We start from the raw sequence: 26,828 nt of genomic DNA, 5'->3' as shown, positions 1-26,828 counted from the left end.
ATTTAATTAATTTCTACTCATGGCATATTGTTAAATTCATCTCCACAAGGCTTACAAAATGGAGAGATATCCCCCCGTCTACTCCTTATGCAAATCATCCTAGAGTGTCATTTTCATATTTTTTGGGAGTGTATAGAGGCACACAAGGTTTGGAGATTGCTTATTCACTATTTGACTAGGGTGGGACTAGGGCTCATATCATTATCCCATTTAAATGGAAGGAGTCTTTGCACAGAGATAGACATTCTCTTAATAACATGTAGATCGTTTATGGGAGATTTTAAGAGCGCTAGCAATCTAAGAAATTTGGAAGCTTTGGAATGATTTGATCTTCACCATTCAATAAATTAGGAGCATGCTAACTGTGTCCAAGAAGCTCTACTTTGCTCCCTTGATTATTTTAGTCAGCTTGCATTCACGGTCTTGAAGCAAGAGCTTCAGGCTATTTTTTCATTTTATTGTAACCTTTTCTTCTTAATAAAATCTATCTTGTTTGGGGGGGAATATTATAATGAGGATGAAAGATGCTCAAAGTAATGAAAACCAGGAAGGATAGGGGAAGGATACACAGTTTTTTTGCCTAGGCTATTGCTTCCTTTGCGAAAGGAAAAATTGGGAACTATTTTATAAGCACTGCCTTCGAGGTAGTGCTCTAGTTACATTTTTGTTAAAAAGTTTCCCACACACTTTGTTAGCACGTGGCCCTCTTCTATTTTGTTCTTTCTCTCCCACACACACACTTTCTTTTTTTAAGAACTCTCTCTCTCTCTCTCTCTCGGAGTTTGCAAATCATTCAAACTTTCCTATACACGGGCTTCCATCACAGGTGTTGCAATCTAATCATTCATTCATCTTGACAATTGTTTTCCTATGACAGAACCAATTGAAGGCAGTGCTCACGAGTACTTGTACTCACTTGTTTTCATTTGAAGTTTTACGATTGGGCTAAGTTGTACTTGCTATTTCTACCCGTTGAAATCCTCCATCTTGCTATTTGTATCCCTTGAAATCGTGCATTTTTATCTCCCCTCTTTTCTCTCTTTCCTCTTTTCTCTCTCTCTCTCCTTGCATACCGTGACCAATGTATTACACAGGTAGCAACATGTTAGCTGTCCACTCCACTCTTCTTCAAAGAAGGAGACTTTTTGTAACATTCCATTGGGTCCCATGGGTCGATTTCAGGCCCCAGAGGACGATAATAATAGTTTCTTTCTTTCTTTCTCTCTCTCTCTCTCTCTCTCCGCTTTCAATTGCTTCCTTTTCAGGGCACCCCACATGAATGAAATTCATCTTGTTTTCGTAAGAGGAAGAAGGATACACAAGCATTTAAGAAGGCTAAGTTAAAGGTGGAGGAGTGTCCAAAGAAGGGTTGGGCCGGTCGGCCGGCCAGCAGCGTGCCGACTGTTTGTCTTTTTATTCCCATGCAACTCCACCACCCTCACTCACTCACTCACTCGTCGCCATCGTCACCCTCTCCCCTTCCCTCCTCTCCCCTCCTTCGCTCCTTCGCCCACCTCCTCCTTCAACTTCCATTACCCCTCTTCATCTTCTGCAATGACCATCCCAATCGTTGCTGCCTTCTTCCTCCTCTTTTTCCTTCACCCACGTATTTCGCACCTCTCCTTCTTCTACTCTCCCATTTTATCTCTACGCTTTGGACGTTCGTCATGTTTATTCAGCTCTTGACTCCGCCCCTGCTGCGTTTCAGTCCACTGTATCGATTCAGACGCCGTCAATGACCGGGACTATGATACATGCGACCAGGATTTGGAAACATGGGCGGAGGAAGCTCTGCAGGAATTGGCAAAAGCTCCAACCGGGAATGAACAAAGCCTAAAGGAGCTGCTCTATTTTTTGCATGTGCCCAGAACCGGAGGACGCAATTATCATCAGTGGTAGCTCTTTTCTCGCCCCATGTGCAGTTTTATGGACAACTTCGTGTACAAACAATCTACCGCATACTATGCTGTCGTTGTTGGCGTTGCAGCTTGTTAAAAAATCTGTACCCCTGGGAACAGCGATGCGAGAGCTCCTACGAGCAACTCAGATATAATGCCAGGTAACTTTTCTTGGTACCATTGCATTTTATCGCTTTCCTCTACAACCATGAATTCTTATACTATCAAGTTGAATGCGGCATTGGTATGTAAAGCATCCCAGGACATCCTAGAGATAGAATCAAATTTCCGTTGGAGTTATTCCATTCTTAAACAAACGTCCAAGGAGATAAATGAGTCACTTTCAATACATTGGGCAAAGAGATACAATAGCACAAAGAAGGAAAACCAGAGTCTATTCTATATGAAATTCAATATTGTCCAAGTATTAACACAACTCAACTTCAATATTGACCAAAATAATAGGTCAGAAGCTAGACATTTGATATCTAAGAAGATCTTTCTTCCCCATCTCCTAAATACTGGAACTTCTCATGTAGACTCATACACCACTCTTTTTATATATACACATACAACCTTCCCTCAGAATTGTTGCTTGATTGCAAGTAGCAATCCAAACTATACACTAGTTTTTTATAAAAGGCTATGCAATGATTGGACCAATGATCGAACCATGGTCACTATGTGTCAACTCCACTAGATTTGGCAAGGCTAAGGCCAGGCTAGATAAGACTTTCATCTATGCTCATGCATTCATTCTTGAAGAACTAAGAGTCACTATGGATGATACACACTCAAACTAGCCAACAATGAAGTCCAAATATATCATGAGATCTAAAAGTCTATATATTATACATGTTAGAACTCTTACTTCCTTTCTGAAGATTGTAGCCAACAAGTCCTAATTAAAGAGAAGCTTAGCTTTGACCACTAAGACAAAGACTTATGGACAGTTGAGTAGACCTTGGCAATGCATTTAAAAGAAAATCCTTATGTAATCTTCAACACATTCAAGTCAAGAATTGTACTCCTAGATTAGAACAAAAGTCTAATGCATCATACAAATGTGAATATAGCTTAATCTCATTGCACACCACAAATAGCTTATGGAACTTAAGTCTCTTCAAAGAGAACTATTGTGCAATATTTTCTAGGAATACCTTTCATCTATTGCTTTGGCTTCTTTTAGGAAGAGGGATGCTATTTCCAATGAGCATGCAATTTAGATAAATAAGAAACGGATGCTCATTAGAACTTTAAATATGCCATAAAATATATCGCCATATAAAACCATTTAATATTGTTATCCCTAATTAAATATGCCATAATCCAAATATATCACCATATAAAACCATTTAAGATTGTTATCCAGATCAATAGGGACTTCTAATGTTCCACATGCCAAACCCAAACAAGAAAAGTATTAGAAGAGGCTCATTCTTCAACAAGGCCATGCAAATCATTGGATAAAGCATCACCTTAACTCGAAAGTGATAATTTCCTTGTTTTTTATTCACCAAATTAGGCTGAGTGCAAGGGCTCATAAAGGGGAAGATGATGCTTTTGAAAGTATATCATTGACTCGTTGACCCGTATCACAAAAATATATTGCCTATAAAAGTTCAAACCAAGAAAAAACCCCTCCTGGACTATAAACAACCAAGACAAGAGAGAGGTGGTGCTAGTTCCTGTGTTTTGCAAAGCTATCTCAAATGAAGATCCTACTTAGACAAGTCTACCCTACAACACTGTTGGGCCAACCTAACAATCATCCCAAACACGATGTAACTTGTGGACAAACTTATTGATGAGGTCTATCTAGTATCCTCCTAACATTATTTAAGAAGATTGTACAATAACCTCCAAAATACACCCTAAATTGACCTTTGAAATGTATTAAGCTGTCATGGTACTTATCAATTCACCAACTATATCCAAGGGCCCATATGTGAATCTCCCTTGGTTTGGTGACAGTACCTCTCATAGTGTGCATTGCCCTAAGCCCTTGATTTTCTTCAAACTAAGCACCTTGTGAAAAGCATGCAATGATGCAAGTGCTCCCATAGGTAAGGAGGTAGAAATATAAAATGCAAATGATACCATCTTTTATGCCAAAGACATTGTCTCTTTCTCTCCATACCAATCATTTGAAATGTTCATTGTTGTGAGGACTCGAACCTAAAGACAATGTCTTTAACTTTCTACATTCACTTGGATGACCATTGATGTAGGGGCCCCAAAAGGCATGCATAGAGGTTTGACTAGTTGGTGGTAGAATGCAATTTTGTGGCCAAGGCACATGCATGGGGAGCTAATGAGGGTGCCTTATCACAAATGAAGGCAATGCCTACTGTTTTGGGTCTTTGTTCATAGCTATAGCAATGTGCTTAACTCTACGCAACCATTCAACAATGAGACGCTAGATGGAAGTAGACTCCCAAACCACCTCCTGTAATAGGTTGCAAAGTGAGCAAACTGACAACTATCTACTTGATTGCCAAAGAGGACATGAGCCCCAACATCTCCTACATACTAGCAAGTAGGGTGTTGCTATTGCTTACAAAGCTATAGCCCTATGTGATTCGGTCTACATGTTGACATCTTGTAGCCTAGTAAACAAGGAAAGCCACTTGTACTTTTGTAAAATATAAGTAGCATGGCTTAGCCCATAGATCTTGATGTTATCAACAATAAGGGATTTGATAAACTAAAGTGGGAACCAAGGGTGGTCACTTTCAATACCCTTATATTTAAAATTTTACCTTTAAAAATAATAATAATCCCTCTTTCATATCTAGAAGATTCTTTGTCTTGCTTTTTTTTAAGGTTGAGTCTCCAGTACCTACTACAACATCTTTCCTTCCCCAAAGCCCATTCCTCCTATGGATTGCGGAAGAGAGGACTTGTGATGTTGCAATCTTGGATCTTGAAATTCTGCAATTTGGAAATGCTACCAAGTGTTACTGGGATAGGACCCATAAGCCGTGCATTGCTAGAAAGGATAAGCTCCATGAGGCTAGAGAGCAAGCCGAGATATGCTGGTAGTACGCCGCTCAAGTCATTGTTGTCAAGTTGCAACTTGGTGAGGTTTCCAAGAGAATGCAAAATTGATCTAGATAAGGTGCAATCAATGATAAGCATTTGCTGCACACTAGAAAAACGACTAAAAGATGCAAGGATACTATCGCTGAGCTTGGTAAAAGTTTAATGTGAAAGTGTTTTTTCTTGCACTTTGAAGAGGTTTTATGATAATTGTTTTCCTAGGTCTAACAAGATATGGAAAGTATTTGCTAAGCTTTGTCAAATTTTGAAAGAAGGTTTTGCTAGAAAATGATGAGTGTTTTTTGGAAATCAGAATGTAAACATCAACACTATAAAGACTAAGTGGGAGGCATGTTTCCTTTTAGGATATGTCCACTAACAGAATCCATCTGATTTCAAGATTTTGGTGTTGATTTGACCATGATGAATGTATGGAAAATTTAACGTATGCTGAAGTCTATTACATCATTGGTGTAGCACGGGTGTATACTAGTACATGCAAAATGGCTAAGCTTTGGTCCCAAATTCCCAAGCCCTATTTGGTGGTGGCATATAAGAGAAACTATGTATGATCCCTCCAATCTACAAAGGTATAGCCCTCAAGTTTCTAAGAGTCATCGGGTCCACCACACTCAAAATTGTCTCTCACATAAATAACAAAGTAGTGCATTGAGGATGTGATCAGGTCTTTCATATTAGTAAGCCCACTGGGATAGTATTTTCGTTGCACGTAGGTGGGCCATGTGGCTAAGACCTACCCCATGGTTTCTTGTTGACCTCCACCTTGACCTCATATCCCAACAGAGTGACCTTAGGATGAGAGGGCAAATAGGAAGCATCCATTGCCTAGTCCTAAACCTTCAAGTGACATGGCTCAAAAATGCAGGACGACGATCCTAGACCTTCACCACTGCAGGGTAGCTCAGTTCATGGCCCTCCCCATGGCCATCAACCATCACCTCAACAGCCATCAACCAACTAGCCATTTTGTCAACTCCTAACCCTTGTTCTGACACTGGCCACCCACCCTTCCATTTTGCAACCTATAGGGAGGAGCGAACCTTTTCAAACCTTATTTTGAAGGATGAGATAATTTACAAACCCCAACAAATATATTGTTACATAGGCCTCTAGGTGTTTGGACTACGCTGTCCTATCTTTATGGGACATGTCATTTCCTCAGAGGTTTTTGACCAAGGTTAGATCGTTAGTATTTATGCACTTGCATGTCGCTAGAAACATCCTTTGGTGCCAACTGACAGATCGCTTATTATTATTCTTTCTTTGCACTGCCTCCTTTAGAGGGAGCATGTCACGCACCAAAAATACCGGCTCACCACCCTATCGTCAAGCGACTAAAACGAGTAGATAGCACTAGTGGTGCTGGCTGCACCACCGCACCACATCATGTGCATCCTTGAAGCGATCGGCACTGTGACGCAACTGGTATCGATGCAAAGCATGCTTCACACAAGCACCTGCACCATCGTGCTCTCCCTTACCGTGCCCTGTCTCGAAGTAGCTCCATGTGATCGGAATGCCTGTCTCACGGTGCCATCTGCAGAACCAATAAAACTGTCTAGCAGATTTGAACTGAGCACGTTGGAGTTGCTTATTTCTCGAGTAGGGGTTGGGAGCCATGGAGAGAGGCAAAGTTTACCAAAATTTAGAGAGCCTTCAATGCTCCTTTTGGTCAGCGCCATACCATACCCTTGCAGATTTCACATCAACCTTTGGGCCATGCATAAGAGGGATCCACATGTGGCTGGTTGATAACAAGCGCCTTTTGAGCTTTCTTTTATGTTAGAGGAAGTTCAAATTGATCCAAAATCGATTTTAAAAACTTATGGAACACAAAAAAAACTGTCTTTTCATGTTGAAGAAGAATGAGATTGACCCAAGTTTGATATTTAAATGACGATTCTTAAAAATCCTTGGTAAGTCTTTGTGAGGCTTTGTGGGGCTTGGCAAAATGGAGCCAAGTTCAGTTTTGAAACTCTCGAGGCTTAAGGATGCTTAAAAGGGCCAAAGTTCAATTTGGGTGTCTTGCAAAATAAGCACTTCCGAGTGCTCTCAATTTGTTGCTAAGGACAACCAAATTGGCCTAAATTCTATTTGGTTTGGTGTTGGAAGAGGTCTTGATGGAGAGGCAAAACCAAATTCCGTTCTTACCCTTGGGTGAAATAATTCACTTGGAGAGGGTAAAATGGTATGAATAGGGTAGACACGTGGCATGACCTTGCCACGAGTCAAAAACATCATCTCTCTAACAAGCTCTTTCAATTGTGCATATCAAATTGAATGGAAACTGAACCATAAGCCTTAAGCATTAACGACTTTCCTTGAACTAAGAGACCTCATGGAGTGTGAGAGGCTCAATACAAGAAGACTTTGTAAGCCTTCAATGATGGGAAATGAGCTCCAGGTAGCTTATCTTTTACACAACTGAAGGTGGAGAGTACCTGAAGCACTTTGACACGTGGTGTCATAGGGCACTTCCCAGTGCTTGCGGGGGTTTTCCAAGGCAAAGATGGGGTGAAGTAGACCTTCCCCCACTTGAAATATATGGGCTGAAGGCTGTAAGCTGCTCTTTCTTCCTACATTTGTGAAACTCCACTTGTCACATCTACACACCAACGCATATGGAGAATCCCTTCTCTCGCTCTTTTACTCATTCACTCTACCCAAAGCCTCTTTCTCTCTCCCATGTCTTCTCCCATGCGTGGGATCTCTTTTTCCTGCTCTCTGTTCACGGTGCCTTTGCAAGGTTCCAAACTATGCACTCTCAGTCAAAAATGCATAAACCTCTCTCCATCAACAAATTCTTGAGAAACAATTAGAATGTCCACCTCCAACTGTAAATTGTGGGCCGTAGGTGTGTTGGAATGACACCAATTTATAGCAGTAGCTTCGTCTCCACTAGAACCGTAGGCATAGAACAATTCTCCTTTCTGCAACGTAGGCAGTTTCAGGCTCTCCGATGAATGTGATCGTCACCAAATGCTCTAACTCATGTCAACGTAGAGGGAAAAGAACTTGGAATGGAGATTGAGATGGCTTAAGGGAGGGCACAGCACCAACATAGGGGGAAAAGACATGGGAGTGGAGATGGAGATGGAGATGGTTCGAGAGAGGACACAGCACCAACATGACTAACCCTACACTACATTGTATTCAAACATGGGTGTATACATTCTCCACGACCATGCCTTCTTGCATGTAGGACTATACTTGGATGCCAATGTGGCTTTTATCTGAGTGAGTGCATGTAGCACTACGATGTTGAGAATGCAACCTCAACAAGGAGCAGATGCTTAAGGCAAGAGCATCCAAGATAACATGTAGGCGGAGGCGGCTGATTGAGGGGACTCCATCGAGAAACTTTTTCGAATGTTTAAAGAAAAATGCAGACTACACTTGGACAATGGGGGGATTATACTAACGCTTGGAAGATAGCACAACAATTATTCAATAACTTGAAAGAAAATGCAGGACGAAAGCCAAATACTGCTGAAGTTGAGAGAGTAAATGCAATAGCTTACTTCATTTTGTGGTTGCAAGACTAAATAGAAGGGGATGCCAAGCAACTAGTGATACTGTTTACTGATAAGGAAATCTGGGACATGTTTAGTAAAATGCAAAAGGGAAAGTCCCCAGGCCCACATGTCCTTACAACAGAATTCTGCTGTCACTTTTGGGATCTGATCAAGGATGTATATGTAGCAACGATTAATGAATACCAATGTAGGGCTGATCATGCTAGTCCGCAAAAGGACCAATTGAATGAAGGAGGGTGGCCAATCACAAAAGTGAACACATTATATAAGTCAATGACGGAAAGAATGAAGTTTATGCTTGCACGGTTGGTGGAACGAGAATAGCATGGGTTTGCTCACAACAGAGACATCTTCAAAAACATGTTAAAGTCACTGATCATAGTTTATGTAACGGAGAATGATACAGATGCAGTGGTGCTGGGGATTGATTTGCAGCTGAATTGTTGGGGTTTAGTCAGGACTCAAGAAATAGTATGGCACTGTAGTCCTGGTACATACCTTGGCTGAAAATTAAAATGTCCAGTCAATACTTGTCCCAACTCATGATGGACACGTCATGTGCAATGGAAATGACGGTCATATGTAGGCTTCATCTTCTTCTGGATATCAATGCCATGTGTAGAGAAGACAAGGTGTAATGGCATGCAGTGTGTGTGGTCTAAATGACTCGTGGCTTGATTCTTTTAAGGGTGTAAACAGTTGTTTGCAGTGCAGAATTACAAAAGTAAGCTGATATCTTAATAACATTGTCTAAGTTTCCTCAATGACCTTGGGCAAACTTTCTCACATGGAAGCTGTGAAAGTTCCTTTGGCCTAGAGTAAGCAAATGCTCAAGGAAATAACCATTGCCAGTACCATACACCAGCTCCAGCAGATTGACAAATGTTGGGTCAGATGGGTCACTACCCCAGTTATGAGTCCCCAAAATGGGGACAGGACAGATGCAATCGATTAGGGCAGGTCTAGGAGTGGTGAGGGAAACCACGTGGGCTGCTGATGTGCAGGAATGAAGGCTGCCATATGGTCTTTATGGATGGCCCAGCCATGTGGCCCTGGTAGAGGGCAGGTTTGGGACTGAAGAGAGCCCAGCAAAGGGGCTAAATGTGCAGCCATATGGGCCTTTTACAGGCCTGGTTAAAGTTACCAGAAACAGCAGGTTGGCCAGTGGAGAAGCAGGTCAGTGGGCCTTGTGTGGGGTCAGCCTGGGTTGACAGCAGGTCAGCTGAGCTGACAATGGGCCAGCTCAGCATGCTGGTTGGCCAGGTCTGTAAATGGGGCTGCCATCCCCACTCCTATAAATAGAGCCATAGGCCTTCATTCTCTCTATCCTCAAAGCCACTGAAGCCCCACAGGACAGGCATGCAGCAGCTTGTGAAGGGAGCCAGTGGTAGCCATCTCGTGTCCCATTTGGTACTTCTACTGGAGCATCTCTTGGCTGCACGTGTCAGGTACACAGAGGGCACATGTTGTGTTGAGATCTGTCAAGTACACAGAATCGCAAGATCTGTGCTCTTTGGAGCATTAGTTATGCATGGTATTTTGGCTGTCTACTTGGCTGTACATATCTTCCACAGCTTTATGTATGGGTATATTTGTGTGCATGTGCCGTTTAGGTGAGATCGTGAGTGTTTGTGATTCTGGGAACGTTCCGCTCTGCAAGAAGCTAGCCTCGTGTATTGTGATAGAGAGCTCCTAGGGAGAGAGTTTATTATCGATATCTATTATCTTGGATGTACCATGTGATTGGAGGCAGAATGCTTCTTAGCATCCTTTTAGCATCCTTTATTACCAAATTCCAATGCTACGGAAACTTTCCCCTTTTTTGAAAAGATAAAAGACAATGGTCCTTTCTATTGAGTTAATAGGTCGTATTTATACTAGTTGATCTTTTCGAGATACGAACGGCCAATCTTTTAGTGCAATGTTAAATCGTCGGGAAATTTTGTTAACAGTAATGGTGTTATTTTCATTAGAAGGCTGCAGTAGCAAAGTTGATTGGATGTGCTAATATAATGATACAAACTTTGAGATCCCATAATGGCCTTCAAATTCTATAATGGCCTAATTTGTGTCATTTTATGGATATGCTGCAGCAAGCACTGCAGATTGCTTGTCAGTCATGATGATTATAGTGTCCTCACGAAGATCCCAGCAGAGTCAACCTCTGTCATCACAAACATACGGGATCCTGTTGATCGCCTTATCAGTGCATATGAGTTTTCCCTTTCAGTTGCTTCCAGGGAATTCTTACCAAAGAGAAATAGTTCCAAAGTCGTTTACCGGGATTTGTTACCGACGAGAAATAATGCAACTACAAGCATTACGCCCGCGAACAAGCAGATTGGTACACTGTATATATGGCCATGGAGATTTCTTTGCCCCTGGATGCTCAAAGATCTTGCCAAGCGTGTAAGTAGGCTCTGGCCTTTTGCATATGCATGTTGTATGATTTATACATAGGCCTTCTTATGATTCATAAGAAAAAATTAAGTAGGCTCTAGCCTTTTGCATATGCATATTGAATGACTTTTTTTGTGTGGTGAAAACCTGTTGTGTTATATTACAATGTGTAGCGATGCTATTACAAAATCATAAAAGGTCTTTGTACAACAAATATGCAGTGTTGTCAATCTGACGAGCTCGTAGGCAATAGAAAAAGGGTGGCTGTAACGACACTTTGAAGAAAGAGAACGGGAGAAAAGGAAGGTTGCTAAAGGCTCTATGATTGTGGTCCTTCCATAAAGTCCATAGAGCCCAATAGTGACACCTAGCTGAAAAAAAGGTCATAACCTGGCCTTATAGGGTGCCGTCCAAAGAGCCAGAAAAGCCTACTAAAAGTAGCACCAGGAAAGCGTGCCTACAACAGCCTTTGTAGCAAGAATTTAAAATCTCTAGACTCGGCCTGTTTTATGACTTATATGTTAGGAAATGGAGTCAATTTGAGTGACTTTTAGTGTGTTCTAGAGTGCCATGTGTCACTATGAGACTTATCCCATATACATTTGACACTAAGAGTGTGTGCGCCTATCCTAAAAAGGCATTGTACTTTCATTGTCATAATCATCAAGCCTTATGCCTTTCTTGATCATGTAAGTACTTTGCTTGGTTGTATATTTCTTTCTAGCATTATTTCATTTCCTTTATGCTTTTCTAGTCTTGCTTTTCCTTTCCATTCCATTCCATGTCTTGCATCTTCATATGGTATCAGAGCTAGACTATCTTCCAAGAGGTTGAGGTAAGAGATTGAGGACATTAAAGCCTCTCTCCCTCATTCCCCTTGGAGGAATGGCTTCTCCAATTCCATATTGAGCTCTACTCCCTCCACCCTGAGCCTCACCAACAATGGCAACTCAACTCAAGGCTCGTGGCAACTCCAATGGTGTGAGGCAGCTCAGCTCCTTTCGTGGCAGCCCCATGCTTCGCTCCTAGGCGCCATTCTCTTGGCCTAGTGCCCAGCTCGCAGCAAGCAGCAAGCCCTTCATTCTGCCCACTTCTCTGTCCGTACCAGCCGTACGAACAGCCGTACAACAGTACGGACTGCCATACAGTCTTCCCGTACTCTCTGCCCGTACAGCCTACCCGCTCCTCTTCTCTACCCGTTGCTGTTCTGCCTGCCATTCCTTCCTCTCCTACATCTCCATTGTGCCTGCCATTTTTTTCGTTTGCCCGCCATTTCTCCCATTTCTTCCTTCGCCCACCATTTTTTCACATTTCTTCCTCAGACCTCCATTTCTCCCTTAGCTCGCCTGTGCCCTTCATTCTATCCATCACTCTTCTCTCTCCTAGCTACCAGCTTTATGGGTTCGCTTTCCACCAACTCTCTTCTTGTGGACAAATTCAAGGGGGACGGATTCCCTACATGGCAAACAAATGAAAGAAGGAATGCTCTTCTCTCGGTGCCCTTCATCAATCCACTCCCACTCTCCAAGGTCCCACTGCAAACATCTGATAGGGACACTTCCATAGAGCCAAAGTCTCCATGAACCCAGAGCTAGAAGAAAAGGGTCGAGATCTAGGTATCAGTGTGAATTTGTGCCCTGCTCCATAAAACCTACAACCCTGACCAGCTGGAAAGGAACCCCCTGAAGAATATCATCAGAAGACATAAGTACCTCCCTCCAGACTGAACATAAAAAACCAGGGCATCCTCTTGTGCATCCCGCAAAGCAATACTGAATAGGAATACCAGTCCCAATGAAAGCACCCAACCAAGTGGAATCCGTAGGGGGCATATCATCTGTACCCATCCACTCCGCTGGAATGGCTGCATCAATCTGCTGAATCTTCCCTGCACTCCCTCTGAGATGACCAATTGATAAAACTCTCCGATCCTCTGGAAGCTTCTTGAAAGCTTTCCAAGATCCCATAGTGGATGCAAGGTCTCTCTCCCATTTGGACGGCTGCATATAGTGTGAATTTCCAAGTGGTCTGCCATGCTGCTCAAGTATGCTTTCATTCCACATAATGGGTTGCCTATCAATTTCTTCGCGAGACGAGGGTGGCACTCTCTGAAGTGTACTTCTGAAGCTATACCAAGCTTTCGAATGGCAGCCATAAGAGGAGAGGAGGGAGGTCTCTGAGCAGGGCTGACGTAAAAATCCATCTAGTGGTGTTCATCCACTCTCCTCCTGAGGTGGGAGTACATGTTTATATGCTACGTATGAAAAAATGCTTCCAAGGATCCTATCTAGGCATCAATCCTCTAACCACTATCTTACAGAGCATGGCCCTGCAGCATGGCCCTGCACTGCAAGTCTGGGTTGATGATATTAAGACCCCCTTCCCCAGTTGGGAGTATGAGGGTCTCCCAAGCCACCCTGGCTATGGCATCTACCGTCCCATCAAGTCCACTCTAAAAAACGTTTCTGATAGGTCTCTTGAGCTGATTGATACTATCCCTGGAGCCGCACCAGCATGAGCAAACAAACCAAGCAGTGGCCAATAACACCTAGTTGACCACCACATCCCTAGGTGCCAAGTCTAGTTTGGCCGAACGCGAGAACAAGAGTTTCCTCCTTATGCTCTCCACCAGCACAAGAGAAAATTGTTGTGTAGGAGAGATGCCCAAACCCACCTGGCATCCCAAATACCTGACGGAAACACCCCTCTAAATCCATGTGAAACCAAAATCAGCTCCCTAGCCTGGAGTGTCCTCATCGGATCCAAAAGCTTCTCTCTCTCTCTCTCTCTCTCTCTCCCCCCCCCTACATGATCAACAGTTCCCCACTCAACAAAGTCCTACTGCTCCAGCCAAGAATGTCTTAGAAGCTCTTGATTTCAAAATTTGCAACCGACCTCGACTTTGAATGCCTTTTCGTGCACCTACCAACATCTTCAGACATCCAAATCCAATTGTACTGAAAGGATAGAGTTTGAGACATATGTTGTGACCGATGATGGGGTTCCTTCATCTTTGGCTGGTTGTAGAGAGCCCGAATTCCCTCCAAGAGGTGATTCTCTTGGAGACTCTTGTGGAGACTCTTGAGAGAGGTACTCCTCGATAGAGATTAGAGGTCTTTGGGTTACCAGACTAGTGTCTGAGGTGCAGACAGAAGGCACACCTGGCTAGGGATTGCATGAGATACTGCACATCTAGTTGAACCAATAGAGGCTTAGTGACAATGGCAAAAAGCAAGGGTGCAAGGGGACACCCTTGCCTTATTGATCTTCTCAATGTTAACTTGTGGAAAAAATACCATTAACAGCCGAGATCTAAGCCTAGGCATTTGCAAACAACATCTTTACCATTTTGCAGAAACCCCTCTCGAAGCAATGCCTTCATAGTATGAAGGATGAAAAGGCTGTAAGAAGTGAGCGTTTGTGGTGTGGCATCCAAAAAAACAGCCATGTCATCTGCCAGCTCACTGTCCAAAATCTCATCTTCTTGCCTCAATGGAAGTCTCAGCCCAACAATATCAGCTTGAGATCTAATGTAGATACTCCTAGCTTCAGCCACAAACAAAATAAGAAAGGGGGCTAAAGGGCATGAGAAGTAGCTGAACGGTCTGACTGCTGCTGCTCCCCGCTCCTCCTGCTCCCCGCCTCACTGCTGCTCTCCTCGCTCCGTGCTGCTCTCCCCGCTCACTACTGCTCTCCCCGCTCCCTGCTGCTCCTCCTGCTCCCCTCCTCGCTGCCCCCTCCCTTCCCTCCTGCTGCTCCTCCTCCCTGCTGCTGCTCCTCTCCCTGCTCCCTGCTGCCTCTCTCCCCACTCCCTGCTGCTCCTCCTGCTCCCTCCTCGCTGCCCCCTCCCTTCCCTCCTCGCTGCCCCCTCCTACCTGCCCTCTCCCCCGCACTGCCCCCTTCCCCTGCGCTGCAGCCTCCCCCCCCTGCGCTGCAGCCTCCTCCCTCCCCCGTGACTGCTGCTGCTCCCCCTGCGCTGCAGCCTGCTGCTCCCCCCCGCACCTGCTGCTGCTCCCCCCCCGCTGCAGCCTGCTGCTCCCCCCCTGCACCTGCTGCTGCTTCCCCCCCGCTGCAGCCTGCTGCTGCTTCTCCTCCCATCTCCTTCCCCTCTCCTCTACTCCTCTTCTCCCCCTCTCCTCCACTCCTCCTCTCCCCTATCCTCCCCTCCTCTCCCCTCCTCCCCACTGTCTCTTCTCTCTCCCTTCTTCTTCACCCTCTCCTTCATCTGGATTACCCCTATTCTCTTATGGGGGTCTCCTGGGTTTCAGGAAAGCGGACGGAGTTTTTATTTTTTGTGTTTGAATCGGCCAACACACCTTGATTGACGAATGGGTTCCCATTCAGTCAATCCGTCTCCGTTCACACCAGCCGCGAGAACTGTCACTTTTTCAAAAGACGAGCTACAACAGTTGCAAAAGGATTTCGAACTTGAGTGTTCCACGACTCTCTTCGCACACATTCATGGCTCACACCCCTCCAGGTTACAAGCTAGAGATTGGATGCTGTCGGCGCTTCCTCAGGACCTCCCCCCCCACCTCAAGGATGTTCGTTTGTTTGTTTTTTTTGGCCGAAAAAACAGTGCTGATTATATTACTTCGAAAAAACAAGATACATGAGGTCAGTTTTGCAACTGACGGGCTGCGTTCACAAATCGGACGCAACCCTAAATGGAAACAAAAAGCTCTCTCTCACGGAGGGATCAGGCGGGTGTGAATAAACAGCCAGAGAGGTGGTGAATAGCGCCACTGAAGGCCCTGAGAAGTATGCTCGAAGAAGAGGCCCTGCGTATCCCAATCTTGGAGGAAACGTCTCCGCTTCTCCCGGCCAGCCCGGGAGTCTCCCTGAATCTGGTCCCACTGGCCTCTGAGTGTGTGGATGATCTCACTCCAGATGTCGGCCATGATCTGGGCAGTCGAAAGAGAGGTACCACCGAGGATCTGCGCGCAGCGCGAGGTCCAAATGTGCCAGCTAGCGATGCTGCTAATAATCTCCCAGACTGGAGATCCTGTGTCTGCCTCTGCCAGGTGCGGCGGGATGCCCTCCAGCGGCCCCCAAGTCCCCTGTGTGATAAGGAATATGGGGTCCTGCGGGCCTGCCTCGAACAACTGATGAAAGCCAGGTGTGGTGCTGCACCAGCAGAACGCGCCCCAGGTGATCAAACCTAGCTCCGGTGTTGCGCGTGTAAGGATCCCGAAGGTCCACCTCCACACTTCCTGGGCGCGAGTGCAGCTCCACAGGCAGTGTTTTGGTGACTCCTCGTCCTCATGACAAATCTGACAAAGTCCATCCTGACCAATCTGCCGCAACCAGCTCCCCACTGGAAGACCCTTGTGGGCGAGTAGCCAAAGGAAGTAGGAAATCTTCCGCGGCTGCCAACTCTCCCACAAGGCCTTCCAGAAGACCTGCAAAAATAGCCTGGAGATACCCTGAGCATACCAACTGGGCCGCTGGGTGGGCGGGCGGCTCTGCATCCTTCCGAGAACTCTCCTGCCCAATGTCGTGCTGTAAGCGAAGAAAGGGATCGGCCCCTGGCCTGCCACAACCTCTGGCCATCTCCACTCACTTGGGTCCCAATCAAGCTCTGATAGGGCCCGCCCCTCCCAAAGCCAAAGTCGCCATAACTGCAGTTGATCCTGCTCTATACTAGGATCGATCCGCCAAACCTTCCCCACGAGGCCTACGACCCGAACCCTCTGCCACGAGAGAAGGGGGTCGATGAGCACACCCTCTCTCCTGAGTCGGCCGTCCCCCAAAACCGCGAAGAAGGAAACAAAGGTGCCGTCCATCCGGCCTGCAACCACCAGTGGGATGCCACGGGGGGTGAACTGTCCAAGCCAACGGTCATCACCAGGCATGAGGATCTGAATCTCGGGTGGAACCAACCAACCGGCAGGAATCGCTCCGTCTATCTCTGTGCATCTCGCCTGAGCTCCACGGACACCTCCTGCTGTGGCTGCTAGAGCAACGGTCTCCAAGTGTCTGTAAGTGTCCCTCCAAACTCGAAGGGACCGGGCTGGCCCCCGCATCCAACCGTCCCACAGGATATGTGATCTCTCCCCCAGCTGAAGGCCCAAGGTATCTCTGACCTGATCGTTCCAGATGAGCGGCTGGCGGTCGATCTCCTCCTGACTGCTAGGAGGGGCTTGGAGGAGACTGAGACGGAGTCGCCTCCAAACTGTGAGAAGGCTACGAATGAGCGGGGAGCGGGGGTGAGTAAGCGGTGCAGAGGTGAAGATCCACCGAAGGGAAGGTAGCCACTCTCCACCTCGGTGCGGGATGCAAGAACTGATCCCTTGCGGAAGTAACATCTTCCACGTTTGCCCCCCGGGGTCAAACCGCGGATGACTAACTTGCCCAGCAGGGCCTGACTGTGAAGCTCAGGATCAATGACCCCCAAGCCACCCTCAGCCTGCGGAAGAATGACTGTCTGCCAGGCTACCCTGGCTCTGGTATCTCTGAGGACCATCCCCCCCAGACCACAGGAAATTCCAGACCATCCTCCTGAGCTGTGCCACGCTGGATCTCGAGAAGCACCAACAAGAGGCCACATACCAGGCCGTGGCCAGGAGAACCTGGTTGACTACAAGAGCACGACCTGCAAGAGAAAGCTTAGCAGTGCTCCAAAAAGCTAGCTTCCGTCGAATGGAATCTAGCACCGGGAGAAACTGCTGAGCTGGCGTGATGTCCAGGCCGACCTGAAAGCCGAGATATCTGGCTGTCTGGTCCTGCGGGATCCATCTGAAACCCAAAAACCTCCCCCACTGTGAGTGTGCCCCAGGGTTTGTGAGAAAACCAACTGATTTGTTCCAGTTGATTTTCGCACCGGCTGCCGAGCAGAAGACCTCTAAGGCCAGCCTCACCCTCTCCAGCATCATCTCATCATCCTGAACGTACAGCGCTGTGTCATCTGCATGGATGTTCGTTTGTTGGGATGGGGTTTCTTTCAGGTGTGCCTAGATTCCCCGGATGTCACAAGAGACCTGCTACAGGCCAGGTTTCTACTTCTAGGCTATAGGAGGATCTTTTTGTTTCCTTTTCAACCGGGATTTGACCGAGTTGAAGAGGACAAGCAGGGAGTTTCTGTTTTCATTAGGTTCCTTGGTCTTCCCTCAGTTTATCACCAGCTTCTTTCAGTTATTGGCGAGAGGTTTGGTGTGGTGGCAGTGATCCCCCCTCTCCCTGGCGAGCCCTCTTCGGCTAGTGAGGCGGTCAGGATGGACGGGGTACCCAGGGTTAGGATCATTGTCCAGGACCCCAATATTTCAGATGACCACATCATGCTACAGCGACCCGATGGGTCTTTCTTCCGCCGGAGATTTGAGGTTGCAGGTCGGCAGGACTAGTGCAGGATTTGCAGATCCTCGGGGCACTTTGCCAGAGATTGTCCAAAGAAGAAAAAGAGGCCCACAAAGCAACCAGCTCGTACTAGCTTACGACAAAGAGCTGGAGCAGGACCTACCGCTCCACAGACACGGGCTCCCCCCTCTCCTAGGGCTACTCGAGTCCCTTCGGCACCCTGCGCCACCTCTAGCCCACGGAGACTACTGTTCAGGAGCCTTGTTCGACTCCACCCTTGGATCAGGCTGTACCTTCCTCAACAGCGCAGGTTGTTGGCACCTTGTCTGCACCACTTTTTGATCAGGATCCAGTACAGGTGCCTCCCTCTTTGGACAGAGGGAAGGGGGTTTTACATTCTCTTCCTGCTTCGGTAGGAATCCTTCGTACCCCCTCCCCAGAACTGGCTCAGTGGAACTCATTTTCCGCTTTGGAGGACCTCTCTAGCCTCCCAGATGATGATTTTGTACCCTCTACTTTTGGAGAGCCAATTATCGGCATCCCTATTGAGAGATCCTTCTCTCTCTCACCTGTGGACTTTCCTCCCCTCGGACCTCGTGTGTATGGCAGGAGGTCTACGGTAGAGGCTTTTGTTTCCGCCACGAGGTCAGGTAAGGTATTCCAACCCACTTCCTCCCGCCAATGAGGATAGCCAATTGGAATATACAGGGATTGGGCGGCATCCCTCATCGCCGTCGCAGACAGCTGATCAGGAATCAGCTCCATCCAAGTGTTTCAGGTGGTTCCCTAGACATTCTTTTTCTTTAGGAACACAAATTGGATATCAGAGATTGCTCCGAGTCAGGTAAGTTGCTCTCAGGCCGGACTTTTTGGCTTCCTACCCTAGGAACCAGAGGAGATACTTGCATTTCAGTTTCAGACTCTATTCTCCCTCTGGTCATTGGACACGGTACCATAACCCCCTCCAGGGCCCAGTGGATTTTACTTCTGATTGACGGATGTAAGGTTGGTTTCCTCAACCTTTATGCTCCGAACAACAGAGGGGACCGTGTTTTGTTTTGGAAAGAGTTGCTCTCGTGGGCTGACATTGCGGATTCGTGGATTATTGGAGGTGACTTCAACATGGTTGAAGCACCTTCTGATAAGAAAGGGGGCGAGAAGGTGGTATCCACTCCCTTGAGAGAGCAGCCTGGGATGCCTTCTTGTTCAGGTTCAGTGGCAGAGATGTTTAGTCAGATGATGCATTTCTTGTTTAGTCTCAGTCACTTTTGTTTTCATGGTCGAACCATAGGGTGCAGATGCCTATCCATGCTCAGATTGACAGATTCTATGTGGGTGACTGGGCTCTTGATAGAGGGGGGACAGTTTCGGTGTTTCCACTTCAGACCATTTTCCGGTAATTTTGTCCATTTCAGAGCCTCATATGAGAGGACGGTCTCACAGTATCAGGATCCCAGATGCCTTATACACGGATGAGACTCTCACAGAGGTAGTGTTGGAGATCTGGGTTTCTCATATGCAGGGGGAGGTGGCCGGTCCTTCACATGTGGCCACAGCACTTGCCAGTATCAACGACTTCTATCACTCCATTGCTAGTGCTCGACGAGGTGAGGTACTCAGGTGAGAGATCGGTATCCGCTGGCAGTTGGCATCCCTTCAGAGGGAGGAGCAGAAACGACCATCAGATGCTTGGATACAGGAGCGCCTTGCTGCGGCAAGGGCTCACTTGCAAACCTTGCTTGATCAGAGAGCAGAGTATGCCTTCCATGCACAGGAGTCCTTTTGGATACAGATGGGAGGGAGAGTCAATAAACACTTTTTCTCTACACTTGGCCCCAGACATAGTAGAGAGAGTGTCAGGCAGCTTATTGACTCGGACGGCGTTTTGCAGTCCCATCCGAAAACCGTCATGCATTTAGCAACATATTTTTATACCTCCCTTCTTTCTGCAAATCCGAACTCACAGGCCAGAGAGGTGGCTAGAGATGAAGTTTGGTAGAGTTTACCTGTGTTGGTCACCCCAGAGATGTTATGCTCACTTGATGCACGCTTTACCAACACAGAATTCAAGACTGCTCTCTCTGTCCTTCATAAGGGCAAATGCCCTGGTTCCGATGGTCTTACTCCTCCTTTTTTTATAGCCTTTTGGGATATGATAGGTGATCATATTACTTCAGCCCTGCAGGGCATTTGGGATTCGGGTGAGATGCCTGACTCACTGACCGAGGGACTCATTCACCTTATCCCTAAAGGTGGCAACAGGAATTTTGTATCCCATTGGAGACCCATCACTCTTTTGGGCACTCTTTACAAAATCCTTGCCAAGGCGATCAGCATTCGACTTCAGCCCCTTCTTCCAGACCTCATCCATGATACTCAGATAGGCTTTGTGCATGGCAGGAGCATTTTTGATAATATCTTTTCCTTTTGGGAAGCCACAGAGTGGGCTATGCAGAGTGGGCAGAGGCTAGCAGTTTTACTCTTGGACTTTGAGAAAGCCTATGACAGAGTAGATTGGGGTTTTCTTGATGGCACTCTTCTACAGTTTGGATTTTCAGATGCTTGGATCAGAGGGGTGGCTTCCCTTTACAGATCAGCCCACAGCCAGGTTTTGATTGGAGGGGTAAGGGGTGACAGGTTTCAGATTTCCAGATCAGTTCGTCAGGGATGCCCTTTAGCCCCCTTCCTCTTTCTTTTTGTGGCAAAAGCTATGAGTATCTTCCTTAGATCTCAAGCTGAGCTTTTTGGGCTGAGACTGCCCTTGAGACAGGAGCAGGAGCTTTTTGACTGTGAGTTGACTGATGACACTGCTATTTTTATTCAAGCCTCCTTGCAGTCACTTGATTCTTTCCGGACAGCCTTGGATATTTTTTGCTCAGCTGCAAGGGCACACATTAACTGGGATAAATCCTCTGGATTTTGGATCAGTGATGAGGACACTCCAGGCTGGGGAGTTGACATTGGTTTTTCCTGGATTCAGAGGGGTATTCCTATCAGGTATTTGGGATGTCAGGTAGGATTGGACATCTCTCCAGCACAGCAGTTTGCCCTAGTACTAGAAAGTATAAGGAAAAAGCTCCTATTCTGGAGCTCTGCCAAACTTGACCTTGCATCTAGAGTTGTGGTAGTGAATCAGGTTCTCTTGGCCACCTCCTGGTTTGTGTGTTCTTGCTGGTGCCGGTCTAGGGATTGCATCACTCAGCTCATCAGACCAGTCAGGAATTTTTTATGGAGTGGACTTGATGGCACAGCAGATGTTTCAGCAAGGGTGGCCTGGGAGACTATTATTCTCCCTACATGTGAAGGGGGCCTTAATGTCATTGACCCGGACTTGCAGTGCAGGGCATTGCTTTGTAAGGTGGTGGTGAGGGGACTCATGCCTAGGCAGGAACCTTGGAAGGATTTCTTTTTTGGACGCATTCAGGCTTGCACACCAACCTTGGGAGATGATTGGGTGGACAGACCTCGCTGGATTTTCATATCAGCCCCTCTCAGATCTCCTGCCTCTCCTCTCATGACTGCCATCCTAAAAGCTTGGGGGAGCTTCAGGAACACTCTTCAAAGGATTCCACCTTCTACCGTCGAAGAGATTGATAGGCAGCCGATCATTTGGAATGATAGTATTCTTGACGAGCATGCCAGACCACTAGGCACTTCCCATTACATGCAGTGGTCTAAATGGGAGAGAGGCCCCGCCTACACAGTAGGCACTTGAAAATCTTTTATCAGGCTACCTGAGGATCAGAGACTGCAATCCGTGAGTCACCTCAGAGGGGTAGCACGCAGGATTCAGCAGATAGATGCAGCCATCCCGGTGGAATGGACAGTTGAGCTGCCTATTACTTCCACCACTTGGATGGGGGCTTTTTCGAGGACATCAGTTCCTTTACAGGTGATCGCTCTCCGAGGTCTTGGGGAAGACGCACTGGTCTTTGATGTTGGGGATGGAGGTTTACTTTCTACATCCAAGGATGGCATTCTTCTTGAGGTTGCCTTTCAGCCTGTCAGGATTGCTGGTTTTGTGGACCATGGAGCGGGCTTGCAGTGGTACTTAGACCCCGACCCTCTGCTCTTGGCCTTGGGATCCTGGAGGTTGTGGTTATATGGAGGTGCACCTATCAGGTGCTTGCAGTGGGACCCAGGAGAGTGGGAATGGATAGATCATGGGCACCAAGAGAGGGGGATTCCCTTCTTTCGTTTCACGGTTGGTAATGCCAGGAGGTTTCAGCTGAACAGTAGGGGTTGGATTCCCTCCAGAGCCCCCCATTGGGAAAGCTTCTTCATCACTGCAAATTTGCGTAGAAATTTCTAGAGGAGGCTCTGGAAATCCCTCAGAAATAGAAAGATCACTCTTTTCTTTTGGCTTTCTATTCATGGAGGGATTGCAGTGAACCTGTGGAGATCACGATTTGGGGCTGATCCCACTTGTCCTCGATGTCATTGTGTAGAGGAGTCAGTGCGACATTGCCTTCGGGACTGCAGTCAGGCGAGGACTGTTTGAAAAGAGGTTGCTCGGATACTCAGCATCTTTCACACTTCCCCTTTCTTCATGACTTGGGGCTCGGTCGCATGGTTATCTCTTACCGGGTCCCAGGTGTTTTATGAGGGTGAGCCTTCTTCTTGGGCACTCTCGGTCCGCCGGCAGGTGATAGAGCCCTGCTCTCTGCAGGATGTACCACTTACTCCCTTCAGAGCTTTGTGAAGATCCACACTTTTCGAAAAATGCAAATGTGTGCAATGCATGCAGAATTTGAATGCCGATTGGCCCTCCAATGGGGAAGAGCGCCCTCGTGAGAGTACTTGTTTCTTTTTCGACCTACATGCAAGGTGGGAGAGGGAGATGACGGATGAATGCAATGTGGTAGAAAGAATGCTACGTGAGATTTTTCAATGAAAGGGTGATACCCTTTCATTAATGTCCCTTGAGATCACTCAAGTTCCATCTTCCCATTTACACCTACCCTTAGCCTATGACCCATGCACCTACCATTCAATGCACTCTAATGCACCCTTTCCCTTTCCTATTGCCCCTAGGACCTAGACACGTGTGTGCACATCTTTATTACTAATCATTGGCCAATGTTACATAGTTTTGGCGGTACTATTTACACCGCTTGATCGATCATAAATACAAACATATAACCGCACCATCAAATTGGCGCCTAACAATAATAAAGTTCTAATGACTATTAATTAACTAAATAATCATTTCTCTTGTCATGACACTCCCTCCTGCTTGAATGAGCAGAAGTCCTCTTCTGGATTATTGCTTGTCTCTTCCTCTTATGTGCACTTTCTCTTGTTACTTCTGCCATTGCATCGCCTCTTTGTAATCTGCGAGTATCTGTGGAAAATCTGTAAAGAACTCTTCTTCCATCCATTGTGCATCACTAGCTGGCTGGTTTTTAAACTTCAGTAAATACATATATCTCTTCTTTCCACGAGTACTCTTCTCTTTATGGTATACGATCTGTTCCGGAGTAAGAACTTCAGTCCCATCTTCAAGTTCAGGTTCTTCTTGCTGCTGAGTATCCAAAAACGCAGAAGTATCGCCATGGTATCTCTTCAAATTGCTCACATGAAAGATGTTCTTCATACGCCAGTGGGCTGGTAACTTCAGCTCATACGCTCTGGATCCTTCTTCTGGATATAAAGCTGCTGAAATCTGAAATGGACCATAAAACTTCGGTGCTAGCTTGACATGTTTGGTACTTCCTCTCACTGACTTGATTCTTCTTTTATCAATCTTCAATAAAACCCAATCATCCTCCTTGTAATAAACTTCTTTTCTTTTTTTATTGGCTGCCTTGGATTGTTGAACCTGGGCCTTCTTAATATGTTCTTTTACCTGCTCAATAACCTGTGACATATCCTCAGCAAACTGGTCAGCGGCAAAAATTCGCTCCCCCAAGTGTGTTATTGGAGTGGGTAAACATTGCCCATAGATGATTTCAAATGGGGCTTTCTTGGTGGAAGTATGTACAGTGTTATTATAAGCAAACTCTAACATGGGTAAGAACTCTGGCCACCTTCTAGGTTGGTCATGGACATAAGCTCGAAGTAGAGTAATTATGGTTTGATTGGCATTCTCACTTTGTCCATCTCCTTGAGGATGGAAGGCTGTAGTAAATTTCAGTTTGGTTCCGAGATTCTCTAATAGAGCTGTCCAAAAGTTGCTAATGAAACGGCCATCATTATCGGATACAATGGATTTTGGTAACCCATGTAACCTGAAGATTTCCCTAATGAATAACCTTGCTGTTTCAGGAGCAGACAACTCTTTTTTACAGGGAATAAAATGAGCTTGTTTACTCAGCCTATCTATAACAGTGAAAATCTGCTCAAACTGACCAACCTTGGGGAAACCAGACACAAAATCCATTGTAATGTGTTCCCACCTTTCCGAAGGAATAGGCAAAGGCTGCAAAAGACCAGCAGTCTTACTTGTGTCAGATTTAATGCGCTGACATACGTCACATTGTTGAACAAAGGTCGAAACTTCTTTGCGAAGTTTAGGCCAATGGAAGTATCTCTCAATATTGTCAATGGTTCCTCTAATACCTCTATGTCCAGAATAAGGACTCGCATGTAACTCACTCATGACTAGATACCGAAATGTTTTGGGTACACATATGGCACGTCCCAAAAATAAGTATCCATCCACGATCGAATAAGCTTCTAAATCCCCAACCTCATTACGTTGAATCTTCCCATAAATGTCAGCGAAGTCCTCATCTAAAGGATAAGCTTCAACCATTGCTCCTAATGATTTCTCCTTAATCACAGAAACGTGATTAACTTGGGGCCGTCTACTCAAAGCATCAGCTACTAAATTCTCCTTTCCCGGCTGATATTCGATATTTGGTTGCCCAAAGGATTGAATATATTCAGCCCATTTGATTTGTCTTGAAGAGACAATGGGTTGAGAGAACAAGTGCTTGATACTTTGATGGTCAGTCTTAATCTTAAAAGCAGAACCATATAAATAATGCTTCCATAACTTTAGAGCATGAATGACTGCCAATAACTCCTTCTCATACGTGATATATTTCAATTCAGCCCCTTGAAGTTTTCTACTCTCATAAGCAATGGGATGCCCTCCTTGCATCAACACTGCCCCAATCGAGGTACCACTTGCATCCGTACATACAACAAAGAACTCTTTGTCCATGTCCGGAAGTGTTAACACTGGTGCAGTCACTAATGTTCTCTTAAGCTCCTCAAAAGCTACTTGGTGTACCTCTCCCCACTCATACAAGGAATGCTTCTTCAACAAATCTGTTAGTGGGGAAGCAAGACGTGCAAAATTCTTAATGAATCTGCGATAATAACTACACATCCCTATGAAGGATCTCATCTCATGTAAGTTTTTGGGTATTGGCCATTCAATTATGGCCTTGACCTTTTTAGGGTCAACCCGAATTCCCTCGGCAGACACAATGTGTCCCAAATACTCTATTTCTGTCTTGAAGAACTCACTCTTCTTGATATTTAGGAACAATCGATCCTTCCTTAGGAGCTCCATCACCTTAGCAAGGTGATCCTTATGCTCTTCCTCATTCTGGCTGAACACTAAAATGTCATCAAAAAAGACTATGACAAATTTTCCCAAGTAGGGTCGCAAAACCCTTCTCATCAACCTACTAAAAGTGGCTGGAGCATTAGTTAGGCCAAAAGGCATGACCAAAAACTCATAATGTCCAGTGAGAGTGCGAAAAGCTGTCTTATGTTCATGCCCAGCTTTCATACGAAGTTGATGATAACCAGATTTCAAATCCAATTTGCTAAAAACTTTAGCACCTTTAAGCATATCCAATAAATCATCCACTCTTGGAATCGGATACCGGTTCTTAATCGTAAGTTTATTCAAAGCACGGTAATCTATACACATACGATATGATTCATCCTTCTTCTTAACCAATAATACAGGTGCTCCAAATGGAGAACTGCTTGGTCGAATCAGGCCTTTTTGCAACAGATCTTCAATTTGTTTTTCTACCTCCTCCATTTCTATCCTGTTCATCCTATATGGGGCTCTACATGGAGGGGAAGCTCCTGGCTCTAAGTCTATGGCATGATCATCTTCTCTCTCCATGGGCAATTCGAATGAGTCATCTCTTGAAAATCGATCCTCATAAGCTCTAAGGAACTCATTTCTCTTCCGATCTTCTTTTGAGATATGAAGATCTCGTGAATCCCGTATATACACAAGATTACAATCTACCCCTCTTTTTACCAATCTTTTGGCTTGGGTAGGAGTAATCAATGGAATTATATACACGTCCCGATCCCCTACGATCCTTATGTTTTCATCCTTATGTACAAAGCAACAATGATGAGTATGAGGATGAATAGCAGGGTTAAAATCATACCGCCATGGTTTACCTAGTATCATGTCAACGTCTTGTAAAGGGGCTACTAGAAAATCCCTTCGATCTCTATATTTTTGTATACGAAAAGGAATATTTCGTACTATGGATGTGTCTTCTTCATTGTGTCCCCTAAAAGCTCCTGAAAGCGACATGTTTTTTATAGGTTCTGGTTTAAGATGGAGTAATTTTGCCAATCTATCACTTACTAAGTCATAATTACATCCATCATCTAGGAGAACCACTATTCTCTGTCCATTCACGAA

General features: G+C 45.7%; 1 protein-coding gene across 1 annotated transcript in view; it reads left to right on the top strand.

Annotated features, from left to right (window-relative positions):
- Positions 1-1,554: 1,554 nt before the first annotated feature.
- LOC147899671 (protein-tyrosine sulfotransferase-like) overlaps positions 1,555-26,828 on the top strand; it is an 84,863-nt gene continuing 59,589 nt past the window's right edge. The window contains exons 1-4 of the mRNA XM_087377776.1: positions 1,555-1,606; positions 1,709-1,895; positions 1,988-2,059; positions 10,591-10,906. Coding sequence (XP_087233902.1) covers positions 1,555-1,606; positions 1,709-1,895; positions 1,988-2,059; positions 10,591-10,906 — 627 coding nt within the window. The remainder of the gene's footprint in view (positions 1,607-1,708; positions 1,896-1,987; positions 2,060-10,590; positions 10,907-26,828) is intronic.

The sequence above is a fragment of the Dipteris shenzhenensis genome, chromosome 8 (assembly GCF_047967505.1).
Source record: "Dipteris shenzhenensis isolate YYH24624 ecotype China chromosome 8, Dip_SZ_1.0, whole genome shotgun sequence".
NCBI lineage: Eukaryota > Viridiplantae > Streptophyta > Polypodiopsida > Gleicheniales > Dipteridaceae > Dipteris > Dipteris shenzhenensis.
This window is presented reverse-complemented; position numbering and strand designations above follow the sequence as displayed.